Source organism: Cucumis sativus, chromosome 4 (assembly GCF_000004075.3).
Source record: "Cucumis sativus cultivar 9930 chromosome 4, Cucumber_9930_V3, whole genome shotgun sequence".
NCBI lineage: Eukaryota > Viridiplantae > Streptophyta > Magnoliopsida > Cucurbitales > Cucurbitaceae > Cucumis > Cucumis sativus.
The window spans coordinates 1,395,036-1,414,342 of NC_026658.2; the positions used below are offsets into that span (position 1 = coordinate 1,395,036).

The 19,307-nt window shown below is 30.8% G+C and overlaps 2 protein-coding genes across 3 annotated transcripts; one reads left to right on the plus strand and one right to left on the minus strand.

Annotated features, from left to right (window-relative positions):
* Nucleotides 1–1,063: 1,063 nt before the first annotated feature.
* LOC101204328 (protein NEOXANTHIN-DEFICIENT 1) lies at nt 1,064–6,334 on the plus strand. Of its 2 annotated transcripts, XM_004152109.3 has the most exons (10): nt 1,064–1,217; nt 1,289–1,372; nt 1,542–1,605; nt 1,733–1,779; nt 2,106–2,160; nt 4,617–4,655; nt 4,953–5,115; nt 5,730–5,784; nt 5,874–5,930; nt 6,007–6,334. In XM_004152109.3, the coding sequence occupies exons 1-10, from the start codon at nt 1,150–1,152 to the stop codon at nt 6,242–6,244; spliced, it is 870 nt and encodes a 289-aa protein (XP_004152157.1). In that variant the 5' UTR covers nt 1,064–1,149; the 3' UTR covers nt 6,245–6,334. The 2 variants fall into 2 exon arrangements, with proteins under 2 accessions (XP_004152157.1, XP_011653014.1); XM_011654712.2 differs by having other exon boundaries at nt 1,110–1,372.
* LOC101204091 (serine carboxypeptidase-like 45) lies at nt 6,255–9,653 on the minus strand. Its single transcript, XM_004152108.3, has 10 exons — nt 9,249–9,653; nt 9,049–9,150; nt 8,841–8,936; nt 8,133–8,225; nt 7,965–8,038; nt 7,516–7,797; nt 7,304–7,428; nt 7,100–7,192; nt 6,886–7,003; nt 6,255–6,769 (listed from the first exon to the last, which is right to left on the minus strand). The coding sequence occupies exons 1-10, from the start codon at nt 9,484–9,486 to the stop codon at nt 6,620–6,622; spliced, it is 1,371 nt and encodes a 456-aa protein (XP_004152156.1). The 5' UTR covers nt 9,487–9,653; the 3' UTR covers nt 6,255–6,619.
* Between the last annotated feature and the right edge of the window lie 9,654 nt (nt 9,654–19,307).

A 19,307-nucleotide genomic window follows, 5' to 3' on the forward strand; every position in this document is an offset into this window, starting at 1 on the left:
TGCTAACCTGAATATTCGTTGAATTCGACCATATGCACTTAAAATTAGATGATACTCTTAATTTGTATTTGCAATTTCTTAATTATTCCTAATAATAATGGATACCATTTAATTCTTCTTCGGTACTTTAATTTGATCATTAATTTCTGTTCTACCAATTTAATTAATTAACTTCGTAGTTGGGAGTAATAATCTCATTTGTGAATTATGGGTAATATCAAATCACAAATGTTATTATTAAAATTACATAGAATTCATCCCACAAATAAAATTAAACAAATTCCAAAGTATCAAAATTATATTTTTGTTAATCCTAAAAAAGATAAAAAAATTTAGCAGTGTGCGCCCATTTTAGTTCTTAATATATATACAGATGTCAATTGAACTAAGTTTTTATTATAAAACTTTTTTCTCTTAATCGAAAAAATAAGAGAAAATTATGAATTTTTTTTTTCTAAAATAGAAAAAAGATAAATTATGTTTGCACTCCATAGAACAAAACAGACAAAGTTCATTACATTTGATTTTTCTATAAAGTATAAATATTTTGTCAAATATTTTATCTTTGAAAAATTTTCCAAAAAAAATGTATAAGGAAAACTTAATCAAATGCAATCTTGTTGATAAGTAAAAGGTGGTCAATCTAACTGCATTTGCAAATTACGTTATCATTACAATTAACGTTACTATACTGTATGTCATATTTATTATTACTGTTTTACTCTATACAGTAGTAAATGTGATAAATAAAATACAATCAAATTACATTTTTACTTATAATATATCACAATTAATCTATAGATGAAATTTCATTACAATGACACCAACACTAATTTTCATTATAGATGAATAAACGTGATGTTGTTGAGTAAAAGGACGTAATAAATTGTTACTATGTTGGAGTTACTTAAGATTGAAAAGAAATTTTTTTAACTTTTTGAAGAATTATGGAATGTAATATAATTTAATTTTTGGAAAAATGCCAAAAAGTTTGGTTAAGAAAAGGAAGGATGTGCTGACTAAGACTAAGATGTTGCTTAAAATGGTGCCACGTTTACAAACCTCCATATATTATGGACCATATCTTATCCTTCAAATTGGATAATAATAATCCCATTTCTCTCTTCTTCCTTTCCACACTGAACTTCCATGGAAATTGGAGACCAAAAATGTTCATCATCAGGCTATGGCAAACCTCCATGGATGTTCAGAGGAAGGTCATTATTAATGAATTCAAAACTTCCATTTTACTTTTTCTTCATTCTTCTTTTTTTTCCCCATTTCTCAGGGCCTTGTATCAACTCCATCTTGTTAAGGCTACAACTGCTCGAGCTTGTATTCCTAAGGAGTTGAGACTTGTTGAAGCATTTGGGTATTTCTTTAATCATTGTGAATTTTGTTTAATTTCTCTGATAATTGAAGATACAATTAATGGGTGTGTTGAAATCATGAAATGTGGCTGGATTGATATGATTTAGTAGTGTGCTTTTGTTTAATGTATGCTTAAAATGTGTTGTTGCTGTCTGTTTCTCCCTCTACAGTTATACTCTTGGTGGGTTTTTTCTTGCTAACTATGATGACAGTCCAGCAGGAACTTTTGATGAGGTCTGGTTTTTCTTTTTCTTTTTCTTCTCTCTTTGCCTTCATCTTTCTTTCTTTGTTGAAACTAAATCAATGGAAATTTGGTGCTTTAGCTAATATAGAACCCCATGTTTTGATTTTGTTTTGGCAGCTTGTAGTAATTTCTGGAATTGTTTGGAACCGCCCAACCTCTTGCGCGTATGCTTTTTCTATCACCCTTTTGTTCCATTGATGATTATGAGAGTGGTTGAATGTTTAGTGGCATACTTTTGTAATTTTGTTTGGTTGATTAGTTTGATCAATGTTCTGGTTGAACCGGTTATTAAGTGAAGCTGGGTTTTTTTGGACCGGCTTGGGTCTGGTCTGCAGTGGAGTGGTGGTATAGTTTGAATGATGAGTATAAAATAAGATGAAAGGGGTTTGCAAGAACATAGAATTTGGGTAGACCTATGTCTTGTTTCTTGCTAGTTTTTTTTCTTCTACATTATTGTTGATTCTTACTTGGCTTTCTTTTATGAAAGCAGATGGGCAGCTAAGGTTCTAGTGAACAGTGCTGAAGCTTGTGATCATGGAAGAAAGGTATGGCATTTGAAGGATTGTTGATATTGATTTCTGAGGCTTGATTTGTATGGAATTTGAAACAAATTTTTGTGAACTTGTTATCATCCCATGTCTGTTTCTGTGGTAATTTGAACATTCTGAATATTGTTTGTTCTCCATCTGCCCTGTAGTCTCTTCTAACCATTCTTTACCCCCAATATATATGAGTGGAGGGATATGCCAAATTATCAATATACTACTTTTCCCAAGACACTCATATCCCATTCTTGGTTTATCCAATGAGCAAAAGTGGAGAAGTTTTTTAATTTTCATAGTACATATATGTGTGGTATAGTAGAGCCTGGTAGAAATGGAAGTTATCATGCATCACTTTAGGGTTCAATGTATACATGACCCATTTGGTAAGGCCCAAATGAAATCAAGCCCACTCTGAAAGGACACAAGTTTTAGGAAAATCATTTTAAATAACAAAACTTTTAAAAATACTTTCAAATATAGCAAAATATTACAATGACTCTATCACGGTTTATTAGATTGATTGTGATTATTTGCTATATTTTGTAAACTTTTTTTTTTTTCATTTTGCTATATTTGAAAATAGCCCTAAGTTTTATGACCTTGTGTTATTGGGTGAAATTACATAATCTACTCTAATGTGTATGGTAATACTCAACTCTCGCTCTCAATCCCCTCTGCTTGCTGTTCTTTCTATTTTTTTTTATTTCTTTTCCTCATTCAGTGACTTACTAATGTAAATCTCTTTTTTTTTCTCCTTTTTTCTTTTAAATTCTAACCACTAATTACTACGAACATTTTAGAGGAGTGAAAACTCAAAAAAAAAAAAAAAAAAAATCAATGAGTTACGAGAGTGAGGAGCGAGAATCGAGAGTATCAATAGACATACACAATAGGATGATTTTGTAAATTCCATCTTTTCATTGGCTCATCATCTTATAACACTTTAGGTGCTACTGAAATTTAGTCTTTATTCAGAATGACTTTCTAAGTATTTGAAAAGGTGTTTTTAAGCAAGCTAAGTTGGTTGTTATAGCCTGATAGTTATAATAGTATGTGACATGTGTTCGGGTGCAAACTGTTTTAGTTTGGATTGTAATAGTTTGTGTTTGGGGTGAAGATTATTTTAGTCTGAGTTGGTAATTGTAAACACTTTAACATAAGAGGGAGAGGAAGGATGGGTAAGAAACAGTACACGATAGCAAATAGGGGTTTTAAATAGTACAACTATAGATGATTGTAGGTTATACTAAAATGGTTGTAAATACGACTATTCTAATTGGAGCCTAAGAAATGACATGAGCTTTAATAGCTCACTCCCACCAATTTCAAGTTGGATCCTTAACACCCGTTTAGTCATTCAAAATATGTCTTATGGTCTTAATTCCAACTTTTCAAGGTGATAACATAATGGATTACCCAGACCTTAGAAGTGGATAGCATTCTCCTTTTGACTTCCAAATGTTTGCCATAATTTTATGGCAACGATAGTTCATACTTCTCTTCAAAGTTATACTTGTAGCTTAAAAGTTTTCTGTAAGAAGGAATTCTTGAGCACCGTCCTTGTTAGATATTGTAGACTTTCAGTTTCCATAAAACCAAGATATTTTGGGGAGAGGAACGATAAGGTGTCTAGAGGGTGGGAAAGGGACCCTTAAGAGATTTGGTCCCCGATGAAATTTCATCTCTTTGGTCTTCGTTTTCGAAGCTCTTTTTTCCTTTAGAAAACATTTCTCTTAGTTGGACCCTCTTCCTTTAGTAGGGGCGTTTTGTTAGGCTGGTTGTTTTTTCTGTCCTAATATATATATATATATATATATATATATATATATATATATATATATTTAATGAAAGTTGTTTTATGAAAAAAATAATAAAACAATTGGCAAAGTACTAGGTAGCTATTGAAGCTATATATATAGGTGTTATAAATGGAGTGTGAAGCTTGGTTGAGTTATCTAGCACCATCAGCAGTGTCCTCTCTCTTTCATTTAGGTTTTCCTTCAATGACTTCACTATCTATATCGATATTGCCCCATCCTTTTATCCCAATGCTGAAATTTTTATAGTCTGTTGCCCATTTTTAGATTTTAAAGTGCTTCTTTTGCCTGGGTGTAGAGTAAGACCAAGTCTTGTTTGACAATTCATAAAACCTGTCTAAAATGATATATTTGAAGAATTGAAAAATACTTTGATGCAACCGAAGTTGAACACATCGTTGTGTCGTCCACCCAAGTGTCTAAAAAAGATTGTTTTTTCTCTTTTGTGGTTTAAGGAGATGCATAGAGATGAGTGCAATCTGGTTATTATAGAACTAACGAAGAATAAATCACCAACAAGAATAATATTGATTTTGATCTTTTGTGAGGGATGACATGCAATGCCCGACATCCTACTATTTTTTTTTTTTTTTTGGGTTCATTTTTCTATTAACTTTATTGCATTCTTCTCTCTTGCAGGAAGTAGGGCTTCCAAGTCAAGTTGCTAGGTTTACAAAGGTAGGCTACAATTTTAAATATTATGGTTTTTCAATATGTAATTCCTTGATACATGCTTGATCAATGTTATAATGCTGTGACCCTTTTATTAAGAAGTATTGCAACATCCACTCACAGTAATTATTCTTCTCTATAATATTGGCAATAACAATAATCATCTGACCTTCAAACAATATACATATACTCCTGATCAGCTGGGATTCACTCAACTATTATCTCTATACACTTTTTAACATTTTGAGCAACATCAACAAGAACTAATGTATTAAACGGAAACGACGTCGTCATCTGAAACAGAGGATTGAGGCAGTTCCAAAGCATCAGAGTGAGAAAGGACTTCTCAGCTTCTTACGTGGGAATAGTAATTTCCACAACCAAAAGAATCAGGAGCATGTCCAAGTGGCTGAAGTGAAGGGTCCTACTTCAATGGATGTCTGCAATATCAACCTTTCTTTTTCTGGTGAGCTGCTTAATTATGGAGCCAATATTGCTTAATACTTCTTTTGAAAGAGAAAAAATTAGCCCTGCTCATCTCAACTACTCTTCATCAACGTCATACCTTTGATGTGTTCTGTCATATTTCTTCTGCATTGTCTTTCAGATCCTTATCATCTGATAGAATTTTATTGATCTTCTTAGGAAAGTGGCATCACTAACACTGAATATTCTGAAAACTTCAGTGCTCTAGGATTGTTGTCAAAAAATGTACAGCTCTCTGCTTGTATGTCTTGCTGATTATATCTTCCATGTTGCATCAAATCTATCTATGATAATCTTTGCGGTTGATGTGGGACATTGAACATGTTCCATGGAAAACCATAAAATAGGATGCCCTACATCAAAAAGGTTAGTTAATTTTTTAGTGGTTGATATAATGTGTTCTGATCTATATCCCTTAATTTCAAAGATTAGTGGACAGTTCTTTTTGCATGTTAAAGCGCACCATTGTGGTTTATGAACTTTTCTTTTCCTAGTCCCAACTTTCAAGGAGTAGTGAGTAAACTTTTATTGGTTGGATTTTCCTGTTCAAATTGAAAGTTCCTTGTGTTTCTGATAACAAGCTGATATTGGCAGTTCCTTTCAGCAAATGGATGGGACCAGCTATCAAAATGTCTCTCCCAAGTTATAGGTAACTGAATTTTCCAATGTATAAATGGTTATGTTTGCCAAATTTGCACTTCAGTGGCTCATGACACTTCCATTGTTCTAAAATTTCAGTGGGCACACAGAATATACTCCTGAGCTACTCAAATATTCCTGTCAAATTCGATGCCGGTTTGTATTAAATTTAAGATAGTCAAGTTTAATATTTCTTTCAACTGGAGCATTTGAATATATAATTTGCATTTAGGGTGCGAGCTGTAAAGCCAGCAACTGTCTCGATTCCTGCATTAAACAGAGCAGAAGATGGAGACCACCATTCTCACATTACAAGAACTGGAGAATATGGGGAACATGAGCAAAGCCTTTGTACATCTGTACTATTGTCAAAACCTATCCTAGCTTTAGAGTTTAGTTGCATGGAAATGCAAGTCCAAGCTCCCACTGTTGTTTCTCAATATTTTAAACACTCGCTAAGAACACCATGAACACATTCCATTTCATTCTAGTTACAGTTAAATATTATGAAAATTCTTGGCAGAAAATGTTGTACAATCTGAAATACATCGCTAATGAAACTCTCTTCTTCTCCCAAAGTTCCAACTGCTTCTCATTTTTGTCCGAATGAGCTTTCACAATAAGATGACTCAAGATATAGAATTTACAGAATTCATGAAACAGGACAAAAAGAGCGCTGTTCGTCCCTCTTTTCTAATACAATTTTCTCCTTTTGACTGATGACCTTTACAAAAATCTTCCATTCCAGTGTTGATACACATGGGAAATAAATTTTCACTCTCAAATTATTATTTAAGCAATCGAACTCCATTCTCTTCGATCACGAGCTCGACCTGAATTATCTATCAGAAAGCTTCTGGTAGAGGCTGACTTTGTAAAAATGACTTGAACAACACCAATGATCTTTCAGGCTGTGAAAATGGTGCTTCATGTGATGCCCCTCTGATTGTGGCAAAGGAAAGAATATTGCCGTAAACTTGAGTCCACCCACCAACCTGAAGAGCAAGAACCATCCAAATTCACTCATATCTCAAATAATTCTAACTTTATTGTCAAGAACAAGAAAGTTTTTCTTGAACTGTTTATGGGGTTGTTAGGCAACAAGATTTACCTGCTGCCCCTCGAACCAGACTCGATAAGGTACGGTTGTTTGTAGTCCCAACTCTTTGGCCAGTTTGTGAACAAGCGTTCTACTACCTGTGAGTGGAATGACGGAATCTTGATCTCCACTGAAAATACAAGATGTTTGATACAGTCAGCTTTAACAGCTTTAGGATTGACAAGTATCATGAAATGACCCCAAGAGAAGTTTCACTTTCACATACCTATAGACCAACACCTGTATTCCAGCATTGATCAGTTTTCCCACGATGTTGATAGTCGGCACCTCTAGGTCCAACAGCTCATAATCCAGTATGCTATCAATTTCAAATGAAAAATGTCAATCTGAATGAACATCAAGCTTCTTATGAAAATACATCAAGATTTTTCATTCTTGGTGAGTATTGTTAGTATGAAGAAGTCTGTACCTGCTGCAAACAGCCCATCGCCTCACTCCCACTAGACGTGCATGAAGTGCTTTGTGTACATCTTGCCTATTGAGATAGTTAACTGTTTCGTCCTCCACACAGACATCAACCGACTCGGTTACTTGCTACACACAATGAAGAAGATTGGAATCAAAGTTTAGTTAGATTCTGAGAAAGTGAAAAAGAAGTGAATTAACTGGTTCACTACTCACTTGAGGGTTGAGGATTTTGGATTGAGAGAACACAGACGATATGCACACATCAAGGGTAACGTCATACTTGTCAACAAATCTACTGGTTTCTTTACTCACTTGGCTCATCACCCTTGAGCAAATGGGTGAAACAGACCCCCTGTAGTACTCACCCACATAACGAGAGTAGTTGCACATTGACGTGAACATTTTAAATGTTGAATCCGATATTAATCCATGTGACCAAAGGAACTCAGCCCTTGAGTTGAAGTCAGTAGCAAATTCTAGAACAGGATTGCCAATCTGCAAATGGACATATAAACAGTTCGTTAAGTTAATGAATCTAGAGGTACCTCCAACACGATATTAGAACAAAGCTCATGTATGAGCTCATTTGATATCAACGGTGCATTTGTTAGGGGTCCTGGTAGTTTAGATTTCAAAAACGGGGTTGAATTTTTTTTACTTACAGCAATGCCCCTGAGGTTGAATGAAGTTTTGTTAGATTGGACCATAAGCTCTGCCAGTTGGGGAACATAATGACCTACAGAAATCAAGAAAAAGATTATTATTCTGCTTTTCTTCCCCTTTTTGCTTTTCTATTCAAGATGTAATTTTGAGGAGAAATGATATCATACCAGCATAGCTTTCTCCTGTAATGAACAAGCTTCGGTTTCTGTAATGTGGGAATCTGACAAACCATTTCTCCAAGAACTCCAGATTGTCTCTTGCTGCAGATATATCAAACATAAGCATCACAAACATCCACTTAGAAACAAAACATATAAAAGAAAGATAGTTTTTTTCTCTCTCTCTCTCTCTCTTTTTTTTTTTTTTTACTTTTTTAAAGGAAGAATACAAAACCCACCACCAATTAAACTTTCCATTACTCCAAAACCTTATCAAACCTTTGTCCTTAATAGCTCCTTTTCAAAGCACTACTAAACTTATACGTTATAATAATGATTCAAAATGAAAGTTACTACAGTTATTTTTGTAATTTTCTTTTTCCTACTAGAACAGTGTCACTGAAAATGGCAAAAGTGCAGTTTCCACCAAAAAGAAAAAGAAAAATGATAAAACAATTAAAAGAAGAGAAGGAAAAGAAAGGGGGGAAAAGGTAGAAAAGGCAAAGAAGCATTTTTCACTTACTAACAAACAAAAGAAGAGAGGGACCAAGCAATTAGGAAGTTGAAGAAGTTGACCTTGAAGTGGTCTTTATCTTATGAAGGTAGGAAGTTATTTTCAACAACGTCGGAAACTACCATCATCTCACTTTACAGAAAAACAAAATTACAGAACCAAAAAAAATTATCCCAAACAACTTCATATTCACATATTCCCACCTGTGATTTTGTCTCCCACAGCCTCATATGAAGAAGTATCAGTTGAATACGAAAACCCCACTCCCACAGGCGTCTCCAAATACAACATATTCGCTTCTGAACATCAAAACAAACAAAGTAACAACAACCCATTAACACTCACAAAGTCTTCAAAAAAGCAAACCAAACTCATTTCATCAAACACTTTAGCAGGCATTACAATCCAAACCTGTATTCCAACTATGCTCATTCCTAACCAAAACCTCCCCTCTAGGCCGAAACGGTCCATTTTCAGAGAATGCCCCAACTCCCAAAGAAGAACATCCAGGACCTGCAACGAACAACAACCCGAATAAACAAAAAATAAAGAAAAACCCCAAATGGGGATTACCCCATTACCCAAAAGTCTGTAGAAAAGCAGAAAATCACCTCCATTAAGCCAAAGAACAAGGGGTTTAGAAGGAGGGTCGACTTGGGCTTCAGCAAAATAATAAAACAAAGCCTTCTGATTACGATCACCAACATTAACATAGCCAGAATAATGACGAAATCCAACAAGGGGTTGACCGGGTAAGGAAGAAATCTTGTCAAGAAGATAAGGGGAAGAGTAAGCTTTAGGAAGAAAGTGGAAGAAAAGCAAGAGGAAAGCAAAGGGGAACAGAGACATGGTGAAGAAATGGGGGAAGAAGAAATGGGAGAGAAAGGAAAAGAAAATGGGGGTAGAAGAAGAAGAAGAAATGGGAATGGTTTTATAAAAAGAAGGGGAAGAGTTGTTGTTTTGTAATGATGATGAATTTCAAAGATTGGGTCCCCATTATTTTTATTTTTTGCAATTCCAACAGTGGGAACATGGCCACTGTTCAACTCAAGATCTCTCTTCTCTCTCTCTTTCTCTCTCTTTGTGTGTGGTTAATGGATATTCAAAAAAAATGTTTGGATTTGTTTGTAAGTTTTGTAAATCCAATGAATGAAGAACAAGCAAAGGAAAGGAGTACTGTTTTGTTCTTTTGTCTTGGTGGTTGATTTTTATACAACACTCTAATTTATAAAAACAAAGTGTGGCAGGATTGAACAGAAACAGGAACAAGAACAGGATAGTGATGATGATGATGCTCTTTGTAAGTTTTTGTTTTCTTTTAAATGCATCTTTCTGTGTAAATATTCTCCAGGTTAGATTAGCCTTTGTTTTATTTTTCTCTACCTTTTAACACTCCTTTTTATTTTAATTACAATTTTACTTCCTTTATTTTCTTATATTTAAAAACATCTCTTTTACAAATTTATTTTAGTTTTAGAAAATTTCTCAAAAAATTTTAGTTTTTACACTAAACAAATAGGTTTAATGGTTTTAACCATTTTTACAATTTAAGCTAGTTTGATTCTTGATTCTTGCATGGTGTACACTTGTACTAAAAGAAAAACTTTTATAATACATGGATTAGACAAGTACACTCTTGTCACCCTCTTGACAAAATCAAACATACATACTCGCAATCTACCTTTAAATTGATTTTATTAAAACAAATTGGTGAGCAGCTTGATTTCAACTCATTCTTCTTCGTGTACGTTAAAAATTATATAGAGTAATCGTCGAACTCGTAGCTCCAACACCTCTACTTAGGGAATCTAATACATTTCTTAAATGTGGAGTAAGAAAATGTATGGTTGAAGTAGAAAAGGAAGGAAAAGGGAATGGTGGAATGTGAGAGAGAGAGAGAGAGAAGTGCAATAATGATGAGACTTTAGAAATGTACAAAAAAGTAAGTATTAAAATGGAGGAAAAAGTGGGTATGATACATCATGACATGAGAGGAATTTTGTCAGCTTGATGAGGCTTGTGGTAAAAGATCTTCCCTTTCTTTTTTGTTTTCCCATGTAAAATTTTCTCCATCATTCATTTTTTCACTCTCTCATTCCCCATAACTATACCTTCTTCCTACTAAACTCTTATCCATCCCAACCATTAGTTTTCTTTTCCAAAAGTAGGTCCCGTTTGTTTACCCTTATTTATCGATTGCTCGTTTCTATTATGCATGTGTGATATTAACAAAATGTCGATTACGTAGTTAAATTTATAATCAACAAGTGCATTAGTTTAACTCTAGAGTTGAAGGTGAACAATTTGATTGTGTTTGTCCTCGTATATCAAATATTTTCACTGTTGAATATGTTACAGTTACTCTTACTAATTGACCTGTAACAGTAACGACAATAACGACAATAACAATGAGAAGATAATGATATAATAGTAGATAGCCTCAATCATAATCAAATTAGGGTTTAATGTTGAAGCATGATCAAAAGTAATTTAATTAAGTTTACAATTTAGACTCGTTGTCATCGATTAAAAACTCTTTATAAAAAATTTTGTTTAGGTTTCAAACAAATACTTAAATTTTTTTAATAATAATCTCTTATGTATTATTTTGATTTAGTCTCATTAATTTTATATGATATTTTAGCATATTTTATAATTTAATATTTCTTTTCGTCTTGAATTGAATTTGTATAAAATCTTATTTTTTTTAAAATAAAATGTTTGGTAATTTACAATTTTGTATTGTTTTAAATTTTTTAATAAAAAAAAATATATACATGTGACATTAAATGTGAATTTCAATTTCCATTCAAAATACTTCCAAAAACTTGTCTTAAAAAATGAAGACAATATCATCAACATCAGAAATTAATGAAATCAATTTGTCACATAAAATAAGTTATCTGATGTACATTTAAATATTAAAAAATATATAAAAAATAAAATTGATTATTAAATCCTAATATTCAAAGATTCAAAAAATATTTTTCCTCTCGTATTATTCTTTTTAAAAAGTTGAATAAAGAAAGGAGGAAGCGTCATCAGCGTTAGTGGTGTCACTTCTCGTGATCAACTCCTTTCTAGGGTTAACTGACTAAGACATCTACTTTGAAGGTTCAAATTTCGTCTCGTAATTAGTTTATATTATTTTCAAATATAATTAAATCTCATAATCTCCATATTATTATTAAAGAAAAAAAGAAAAGAAAAAGAAGTCATCCCCTTCCCCTTCCCCTTCCCCTTCCCCTATTTGCTTCATTGCTTTTTCACTAACCTACAAGAAAAGCCCCACCATGTCCCATGGTTCCTTTATATCCACTTCAATATTTCATCCTCTCTCTCACTCACCATTCAAATCATACCAAAACACAATTCTTCAAAATTATTCTAATTTGTCACTACTAATAATGTTTTCTTTGAATTCATGAACAATCATACATCATTCAAATTTATCTTTAGTAATTATCTTTTATTTTATCATAAAAGTGTATCAATTAACTAGTTTTGTTACTATATTCAAAGTTTCTTAATCATATCATTCTTACATAACCACCATACCATATATCTAAAAAGATGAGTGAATATTAAATAAATACTTAGAAAATAGCCTTTAAAATTAAAGTGAATATGAATGTGATATTATAAAACATGAATTAGGGCTTTTTATTTTATAGAATCAATATTACCTTTCTAACCTTATTGAAACATAGTCTAAGTTCAATGATATAGCAAGTGACCAATGTTTTTATTTAGATAAATTGTATTTATTATGTTTATGATTTAAAAAAATTACATCTAAAGTTAGAATAAATAATACTAAAATTGAATGAATTTTAAAATAGAGATACCAAAATTATATTTTATTAAAATAATAATAATAATAATAATAATAATAATAAATGTATGTATTGTCACTATCATGTTATAGAATATGACATAACATGAAACGATATTTCTCTATTTCAATCAATTGGAAAAAAAAAAAAAAAAACTTGTTTTGAAAAATGAAGTGTTTTTTTGTTCTTATACTTTTATGTATTTTTTGTTTTTCATGATCTTTTTATAGAATCGATATTACCATTCTAACAAAATAACACATTCGTTTGAGAGTAAACTAATTTGAACACTGGAAATGAAAGACTCAACCTTACTTATTTTGTATGGTTAGTTAAATTAGTAACTCATATGCATTGAACTTCAATAACCCTAACACTGCACTCACTGGGAACGAAGATTGGAGCAGTGATATGTAATATTAATTGGAAAATGAGTAGAGAGGACAGTACTGTTTATTTGTGAAGAAAAATTCAAGACCCATCAAATTTGATAGTACAAAAAGGAAAAGGAAAAAAAGGTCCCATCACCTCCTTTATTGCTGAAATGAATTTTAGAAGGAAAACAATGCATATTATATTGGAAATCCTTTCTGCTATTGCCATGCTTTGAAACATTTCAAGTTTATGTAACGTGTCTAAAAGAAAAGTAGATGAAGCCACAGCTCAATCCATATATATTTATTGAATTGGAAAAAATGTTGCAAAATGAAAAGGAAATTGTGGGACTTAAAGAAACTAATGTTGAAAAATGTCCCAATTGAACATCTTCCAATTTGTGTAATGAGAAAAGGAAAAGGTGAATGGGAAATGATTTTAAAAATAGGGGAGTTTGACTCTGGAAAAATACTAAATTCAAACTCCAAACCCACAATAATTAATAATAATAATAATAACTCTGGGAATTGGGCTTTTAAATTGGAAACTGCCAATGCACCAAAATTAATGCACAAAACTATTTATATTCACTTTAAAGTGTTAAAAGCAAAGTTTATTATTATTATGAATTACGAAATAGAAAGATGTTTGATTTATCTCTTTTTGCCTTTTCCAAATTTCTCCATTGTATGATTGTAGAATACAAAATGTGGAAAGGCTTTGGAGAGCTTTGCTTTCTTTACAAGTCTCTTAGAAGTTCAAAAAGAAAAGAAAAAGTTTGCACACTTAATTATTACATAAAAGCATATATATATATATAATATATGGTTATGTATTGTATGTTATTGTTTCGGGTCATGCTCCCTAGCGTGGGTCCAACTTCAATTAGTGAAATAGTAACATTATCGAGAAAAATGGATTAATTGAACAGTTGACTCACGCTAAATGTTAAATCATTTTGTTTAGTGTGAACATTCTTTCATCAAACAAAATACAAAAATATCTTCTTCTTCCTCTCCAACCTTTTGTTAGGCAATTTTTTAAACTAAGTGTTAGTATATAATTTGGTTCCTAAAATTTTAAAATATAATTTTTTTAGAATAGATTTAAAAGGTTCGTGTATTAAATTTTTTTAGGATTATTCAAAGGGAAGTTTGCAACAATAACAAAAAATTTATGATAATAGAGTTCATGTCACTTACACTTTTAAATTTGCAAAACTAGCAAATTTAAAAGCAAATTACTGTCATATTTACCAAATTTGCAATATGCAAAAAAGATGTGTTATGAGCTGTTTTTTTCTAATTTTTTTTGTCATCTAATGCAATTTCTCTTATTTAAATAGGTAACACTTTTTGTACTAATAATTTAAGTATATTAAAAAAAAACATGAATGGACCAACAAACTATATATAATAGCGATATAATTTATCATTGATAGTATATTAACTAATCAACTTCCAAACCTTCGTCTCTAAATTTTGTTATATCTACAAATTCTTTTACAATTATGCAGCCTAAACTTTTATTAATAAAAGTAATTCAAGAACGATCTAAACCTATTCTTAAAGAACTAAACATTACATTTTGAAAATTGAGAGACCTAACTACAAGTATTCTCGAGAGTTGTAGAGAATTCAAAGACAAAAATATAGTTTTTTTGAAAGAAAAAAAAAAACGAAAGAGAAGGGAAAAAGTAAAGAAAAGAAGAAATGAATAGAATTAAAATGTGTGTTATTGTGGGGATGGTTGAAGATGGGGTCAAGTTGGGGAATGATTGGCACTTGAGAATGTTTGAGAAAAAACCCCCTAAACCCATATAAATCCATGAAGAATATAATGTGACATGCATGCTTCAAATATTAATGGCCCCATTGCATATACATATACAAACCCTTCTCATTATATTTCAACTATATTCAAACATTATATTATCATATCTATCTAACCCCACTTCCCACTCCAAAATAATATGTCAAATTTTTCTTTTCTCTTTTGGGTGTGGCCTACCAACTAACTCCCACTCAAACACCAATGCCTCCTACTACCATCAATTGCAATGCAATGTAATGTGTAATGCTTAAAAAGTTACCTTTTTTTTCAAATTGAGATGTGTTTTAGGGCATCCTTGTGAGGTCTCTTTTTTTTTTAAGTACGTTATAATCTTGGTGGACCATGTCTACCTGATTTGATGCGTACATTTATGTCTTTTAGTATCATTCATAATGAATTATTAGCAAGTGTAAAGTAGGGAACTATAAATGTTATTGGTGGACGTTTTTGTGTATAAGTTAGTCACGAGTTGAGACCATCATCATTTGGGTAGGTGGATAATAATTATAATTAACTAGGTGTGGGAATGAAAAGTCATTGATATATAAGAAAATCATAAAATGAGACAATAAATGATGTAATTCGGTTCCTCCACCCAAGAACATGGTTGGTATATTTCTTAACATTCTTGTAAAGCTATAGAATGTGACTTTTAGTTTATGCGCTAACATTTAGAGAATTAATTAAACATACTCGATAATGGCATTAAATGACTACGAGTTTAATTAATTTCATGCTAGCCACTCTTGTAATTACTTGAACCAAACGAATTGTGTGCATAGCTATGTTATATTTGTTTTCTATGAAAACTAAACCTAAATGGAACGATGACAATTGTTATAATTACACCTTCAAATTTTCAACTATAAAAATTGAGCCATAAAACTTAACGATATTAAAATTAGACTTAAAAGCTTATATTAGTTGTTGAAATTGAACCTAAAAACACAAAAATGTAAGCCAAATGTGTACGAGCATTGTAAATTTTCAAAGTGTGCAATTATAACCCATCGTCATAGTCTAAAGCAGTTTTACAATTTATTTCCTTTTCCTAATTCAAGAATGATAGAATTACAAAATCAAACCATTATAACAACAATAACAATAATTGATATCTTATTTACTAAATTGAGTCGGTTTTACGCATACTCAACTAACTAATTCAAAACTAAATGAAGTTAAATCGTAAATATATTTTAGAATAATGTTTATTTAGATTCTACAGAGCTTGGAAAGGTTAAGAAGGTAGGAAGAAGAATGAAGATTTAAAAAGTAAGGAAAGAAAGAAAGTAATAATGAAGAGAAACAAAAAGAAAAGGTGAAGAAGAAGAAGAAGAAGAAGAAAGAAAGAAGGTTAGCCAAAGACCCAACTACCAAGATAGAGAAGGTGTTAGTTTTTGGGTATTTGTGGTTCTATTTTTCAACTTTACAATGTGTCTTTGTGTGAAAGTGACATCAATTTTAGGAAACAATAATAAAAACACCATAACTTTTTTTTCTTCTTTTTAACAAATATGAATTATTAAATATGTGAGTTAGTGGGTAACTTAGTTATTTGGAGAGAATAAAATCATAAAAATAATAAAAAAAAAAGAATGATGAATACAAACAAAAGTGTTAAAGTTTGTCTCTTTGAATCAATGTTTGGTCTAATTTTTCTCTATCATCTCTCCAATATTTTATCATGCACTTTTTTCTTTTTTACAAGAAAGGTCATTAATCTATAACAAAAAATAAACAATTGGATATGGAACTATATAAGATTAGATCCAATCCAAAAAAACAAACTTGTTTTGGTTCTCATTCTTGGAGTAAACACCTCACCAAAAATGGAGGAAGAAAGAAAAAGAGATATGGAGAATGGACATGAACGCATGAACACATGAACACATGAACATGGTGGGCCAAATATTACTCAAGGCTTTTCCTTTTGCTTTTACTTCTTCATCTTTTCTTTTGAGTTCATTCATTTACAATTTCCTATTATTTTATGGAAATTGATAAATTTAATTAAACATACTTCTTCAATATTTAATTGATAAATTTTAGTTTAGTTTTTAGTTGAAATAAAATATATGACCTTGAAAAATGCATTGGGTAAAGTTAAGAAACTCCTAGGAAATTTAACCATAATATAAATTAAAAAGAAATGTCTAAGATCAGACAAAAATGAAATTCAACTTAGTGAATTTAAAATAATGTTAAGTTTAATTAATTACCCACATGTTCATTATTAATTAACTCCAGCCACATTAAATACTAAATAATATATATTTTTTTTTTCTATAAATGAAAAAAAAAATTATAAATATTTACAAAATAGCCAAATGTTAAAGTCCATTGACTCTTTTTGTGTTTCGTTTCTTTCATTAACTGATGAAGGCAGAAGGCAGAAGGCAGAAGGCAGAGTTGATGGAAACAATTAGTTGTTTAATGAAAAAAAAAAATGAGTTGTCGTAGAGTTACTTTTAATTATATTATAAAAGTTAAAATATTATTTTATCCATTTCTTCATGTAATTAAAAAGGAAAAAAAAAATCCATAAAGTGAAAATATATAAGTAAATAAAAGAATAGAAAGCTGACAAAATAGTTGATATGAGGAATTAGAATATGATAGGGTGATTCATTGATTATATATAAGTTGCTAAGTATTATATAAATTAATTCACCATTATCTTTGCTTTCAAGTGAGGTATGACAAATCAAACCATTTTTAATTTGAGAATTGGAAATCCAATTTAAAAGGGTATAATAAGAATGTGAAGTGGTGAAGTGGTGAAGTGGTGAAGATATGAATATATTGCGCATGCTGCTGTATGCTATTTGGTACACACAGTTTGATGTAAGGATTTTATGGTCTAATTATTTAATTAATTAGTTACTGAAACAAAGTAATTAATTATTTATTTGTGTTTTTGTGTTATTAAGTAATTAATTAAGTTAAATTAAAAAATAAATAAATAAATGGATCCAAACAGAAACAAAAGGAAAGAAAAGAAAAGAGTGGGGAAAAAGAAGAGAAAAGAAAAGCGTGGGAATGTGCCCATAAACTCCGCAAATCAAACCCTATCACTATTTTTTATTAGGTGGGGTTCTATTCCATTTTTCATTTTACTTCAATTCAATTTCAAACTTTCACTTTCTTATCTAATTAAATTTTAAAATATAAAGACGTTGTTACGAGTGAGTATGATAGGTTGTCGATTGGTTAAAAAACGAGAGAGATCGGTCGAAGTTAGCTTTGAAAAGTTTCAAATCGAGAATTTCTAAAAATTATTTTTAAGTGTTAAACTGAACCGACACCGACCCTTATTCATTATTGTTGATGTCAGTTTGATACTTTGCTAAATTGACTATGGTCTGTTTGGGATCAGTTTTGTAAAAAAATCGACTTCGAACGACCAATGAAAATAATTTAACAAAATTTTAGAATTTATTGATGATAGTGATTGATTGATACACTTTTATATTAATATTTATCACCGACGTTGAATTGTTCTCAAATTTCCTTGTAGCATTAACTATAGAACTCTATGATTGGGCTATGGAAAAGCAAGTTGAAGCATCATAACATTGTTGATGTTACATGTAAATAAAGAAAGTGTCTTATCAATAGTTTTATTCGACAAACTTAAAAGAGATGAGAAAAGTAAGTATTCTCCAACGAAAAACCCTCTAACCATCTTATGTTTGTTTAGTTGAACTAAATACTCTAATGGACTAACTTTCAGCGACACCATCCGTGAGAGTACTTTCACATGGGTCCATTCAAACGACAATATCGAACCAAAGGAAGGTGCTCTATTGAGTTTTTCACTCCCGTGACTTATATACAACATATATTTAACGATTTTTTCAACCTACTAAATAAAAAATTGAAAGTTGATTCCATTAAATATAAATTTTAGTTAATTCTTCAAAATTTTGAATGTATAGAATAACTCATTCGACATAAAATTAAAATTTAAAAAATCTATTAAACCTTTTTGAAAACATTAAATTTGTAATTTAATATATTTGATTTTTTATTTAGGCTAAAAGGGTGAAAAGAAATAACCTAAGACTATGACTAAAATAATTACCAATATGGGTTGAAAAACTCCACCTTCCAAAGCTCCAACTAAGTTAATGACAAATGTATATATCAAATAACTACAAATTTCTCCTCTCTCTCTCTCTCTTTTTCCTTTTTGTTTGCTTTTCATTTATAGCCATTCTATTGGCTCTTTCCTTTTCATCATTCTCACATGCTTTCTTACCTCAAATCTAAAAACCCTTTCTAACATTCATTACAAAAGTTTCAGTTTATATCAGTCAGTTTTGAAGTTTATATCAGTTTAAATCTTGAATTTATATAAATGCTTAAACACACTTATAAAAACTAATGGGTTAAATTGATACAATTATTAGTTTAAGGTTTAACTGTTACAACTCCAAAACTTTAAGATTTAAATTGATATATGATAATTATGTTATGATTTAAATTGATACAACGCACAAAGTTTAAAGAGTGTAAATTGGATATTTGATATGTTTGAATATTTTTAAAATTAGGTGATCTACTAGATATAAAATTGAAGTTTACATTTAAATTCACATTTCATTTTCAATTTTGAGTCAAATA